Below are 3900 nucleotides of genomic sequence, written 5' to 3' on the forward strand. Positions count from 1 at the left end.
GCTGCCCGCCCTGCGGCGAGCCCACCTCCCCCGAGTCGCGGGTGCTCTCGCGTTATAAAAAGTGCTTGTGCTGGTGGAAGCAAAAAGTGATTTGTTGCCGCCGGCCCCTCCTTCCAGCCCTCGAAATGACTGGCAACTCCCGACTCCCGTGGGGAAGCGAAGGTGTATCTGCCGCCTCCCCGCCGGAGCCGGGCTGTGGGGGTGCATTTTCCTGGCATCGCGGTTAGCGTCGTGAGATTTCGGTTTGACGGCAACCACGAGCTCGTGAACACTTTCTTCTCTGGAACTTTTGCCCAGAGTTGACAACCTAATGCTTACTTCATTGCTCCTCTTCACTATATAAATATTTTAGCCGTAAGAACTGCTTTCTGTATATTTTCTGCCTTAAGTCAACATTTGAAGCTTGGTCTTCTGTTTGTTAATCGTGGGAGTAGAAAAAGGGTGAGGAAAAGCAGTGGTTGTATGTGTAGCCGTGTAAAACACTTGAGCACGTAAAGAAGAGAGGTAAAAATTGATGATAGGAAGCCTGAATGAAGGAAAAGATGGGTGAAATATCTTTGCAAATCTTCATGAACTTCCTATTATTCTTCTTCTTGAATTTAAAAGTAAGAAAAAGCAAGGTTACAACAAGATCATGTCTCAATTCTCCTCTATTTAAAGCTGTTAGCACCTAAACATGTAGATATCTAACTGCCTCATCACCTTCTGAAATCTTGAAAGTTTTCCCATCCATTGCACTCCACCTTTGAAGCATTTAAGTGAAGTAAGTTTATCCATGTTTTTATGAAATTATTTGAAATAAACTGATTCTTGTACATGAAGAAACTCTTGGAATATTTCATGCATATTAATGGAATTAATGCCAATCTTATAGTTGAAGTACAAATGCAAAGACAGCTGGCAGTTGTATTAGCAGTGGGTAGCAGCCTGAGATACTGCGGTGGTGGTGTATCTCACCTGGTGTTTCCGCTACCAGCTGGCTTTTACGGAATGTAAGGTGAGGTTATTACATAACATTAAAATGTGTGCGATAACGGAATAACTTCCTTACCGATTTCAGTGTCGGTGTTATTAAGAGAAGGGAGTTTTATCAGGAGCAGCTTGACCAGATGTGATTTTTGTTGTTCTGTAATATTTTTATAATCTCTTGAAGTACCATTAGTCGTAATCATGGGCTTATACAGCATCCTGCATCCAGCTAAAAGAAATCCTGAAATATGCGTAGTTCCCTTAAAATTCTCCTTGTGACATTTCGCTGCCCTTTAGCCAACTTGTGTCACTGACATACTTGCTCCACATTGCAGGTCTAAGTTGAAAAATATTTACATTTAATACTTTTCCTTTCTTTTTCACGTCTTTTATGCCAAATGCAACGTACAACAAACATTTTAAGGCAGTTTATCCTCTTTCTGATATTCTGTTGCCATAGTGGTGTGGTGTGTCAGGAGGAAACAAGAAAAATACCCTTAGAGCACTAAAGTGTGAAGGGTTTAGCAAATAACTTTGAAGTATATTGTAGAGAAGTCTGGATTATGTACTAGTACTAGAATTTGCATTAACTCAAGCAGGGGAGAATCAGTAACTGGGTGCTCTTTGAAGATCCTGTCCTTAGGAGGACACTGAATTTATAGTGAAGTGCCATCCTTTAGGATAACTGATATATTTATTCTATTGGATCATTGGTGCTATTCTTCAGAAACAACTGTCGTATGAAACTAGTGGAGTTTGGTATTTAATTTTACATTTCTGTATCCACCCCACCACCACTTCTGACCATCACGTTTAGGGAATTTCTTTTCAATAAATGAGCCTTGGGATACAGAAAGAGCCACATTTAAGTTATTGAAGTGTTAGCTAGTAAATTCCAAAATGGTAGTTTAGATGAGGTGAGTTTGTATAAAGGTAAACTCTGGCATCTATAATGTTTGACAAAAGGAAAAGGTCTATCTTAGCACAGACAGTAACTTAACTGATGTTCTGAAGGAGATCAGGAGGTATTTGCTAAACACCAAAAACCCTATCGGTAAGCTAGTTTCAGCATCTAAGGAAGATAATATAAGTGGATTCATAACATCAGGACTGAACTTTATAATTTTTGAAGTTAAATACACTATTTAAATTGTGTGTTGCTGTGACTAGCTAATTTTTTTTAGAAGAAACATTGTACTTTATTGTTTTAGTAACCTGTAGACTAATTTTCTGCTTTTTCAGCCAATGCCATTTTACAGATCTAAAGATTAACACTTTTTTCTTGGAAACTGATAGTCTGCTGAACGCTATCAAAAAGCTTTTCTGAAATTAGGCTTCCTTAATTTATCCCGTTCCTCAGTAGTGTTCCCTGTATTGCATAAATAATAGCAATATATGGTAACAACAGTTCTTGATTTTCTAACAGGTAGGTACACTTACAGAAAGAAACTGCAGTTAAGAAAATCAGTTAACTCTGGGATTTTGCGGGATGGTTTCATTAGGTGATCAGTGTAATCCCTTGAAATAAGTTTTGATCTTTGGAGCACAACTGTTTTCTGCCACTTGAAAATACTTTTAAAAGGGATAACTTGGGTTTAGGCATAGGAGCAGAGGAGCAAATAAGGTAGAAGATGCACTGACAGGGTGTGTAAATATGCAGCACTGTTGTGTACTATTAACAGATATTATCAGTATTGAACCAAATAGCATGAGCATTGATTTCATCCACACGTTTTGTTTTGTAAGTACATTTACTGTATCTTCTGTAGTATTTCTTTTTGCAGTCACAGCTGTATGTTCATGAGGAAGTGTATGTACTAACTTAATTACATTAGTCATTTAACTCTCCCCAAGGTAGGTAATTCAATGTCACTTAGTTTCTGTCACAAAAAAAGACTGTTGACTTAACACAAGATGAAGGGCTACAGTGTGTTGATTGTACTGATCTGTAGTTGTTTTGTGCAGGGTTGAGGATGCTGATGCATCTGAGAAAAGTATAAATGAAGAAAATGGAGAAGTATCGGAGGCAGACCAACCTCAGAACAAGCACAGCCGACACAAAAAAAAGAAACACAAACACCGAAGTAAACACAAGAAACATAAACATTCTTCAGAAGAAGATAAGGACAAAAAACATAAACACAGACACAAACATAAGAAACATAAACGGAAAGAGGCAGCTGATACCTCCGACAAAGAAGATGGACCAGCCAAAAGAACTAAAATTGATTTTTTAGCTCCTCTGGAAGACTTGGAGAAACAAAGAGCATTATTGAAAGCTGAACTTGAAAATGAATTAATGGAAGGAAAAGTGCAGTCTGGGATGGGATTAATATTACAAGGTTATGAGTCAGGATCTGAAGAAGAAGGGGAGATTAATGAAAAAGTGCGAAATGGAACAAGACCTACAGCTAAGTCAAACGCTAAGGGGAAATTAGAACCAGTGGACAATAAAACTAGTTCCAAGAAAGGAAGTAAGAGTGAATCAAAAGAAAGGACTAGGCACAGATCTGACAAAAAGAAAGGCAAGGCAGGCGTTGATGGAATCAAAGAGAAGACAACTAGAAGCAAGTCAAAAGAGAGGAGGAAATCCAAAAGCCCTTATAAGAGAAGTAAGTCTCAAGATCAGACAAGGAAATCCAGGTCTCCAATGCTTAAAAGGAGATCTCAGGAAAAAAACAGGAAGTCTAAATCTCCCCCAGAGGATAGAAATAAGGCTGATGACAAAAGTAAGTCAAGAGATCGCAGGAAGTCTCCAGTTGTAAACGAAAACAAAAGCAGAGATCGTGGCAGAAAGTCTAAATCTCCAACAGAACTAAGAAGTAAATCCAAAGATAGAAGATCACGGTCCAAAGATAGAAAACCTAGGAGATCAGAGACTGACAAAGAAAAAAAGCCAATTAAATCTCCTTCTAAAGATGCTTCTTCAGG

General features: G+C 38.4%; 1 protein-coding gene across 1 annotated transcript in view; it reads left to right on the forward strand.

The window, feature by feature from the left end:
- Positions 1–816: 816 nt before the first annotated feature.
- Positions 817–3900, forward strand: part of LOC104497613 (serine/threonine-protein kinase PRP4 homolog) — a gene marked incomplete at its 3' end in the record, with an annotated part of 7722 nt that continues 4638 nt past the window's right edge. The window contains exons 1-2 of the mRNA XM_010140882.1: positions 817–992; positions 2935–3900. Coding sequence (XP_010139184.1) covers positions 817–992; positions 2935–3900 — 1142 coding nt within the window. The remainder of the gene's footprint in view (positions 993–2934) is intronic.

The sequence above is a fragment of the Buceros rhinoceros genome, unplaced genomic scaffold, assembly GCF_000710305.1.
Source record: "Buceros rhinoceros silvestris isolate BGI_N320 unplaced genomic scaffold, ASM71030v1 scaffold44467, whole genome shotgun sequence".
Taxonomy (NCBI): domain Eukaryota; kingdom Metazoa; phylum Chordata; class Aves; order Bucerotiformes; family Bucerotidae; genus Buceros; species Buceros rhinoceros.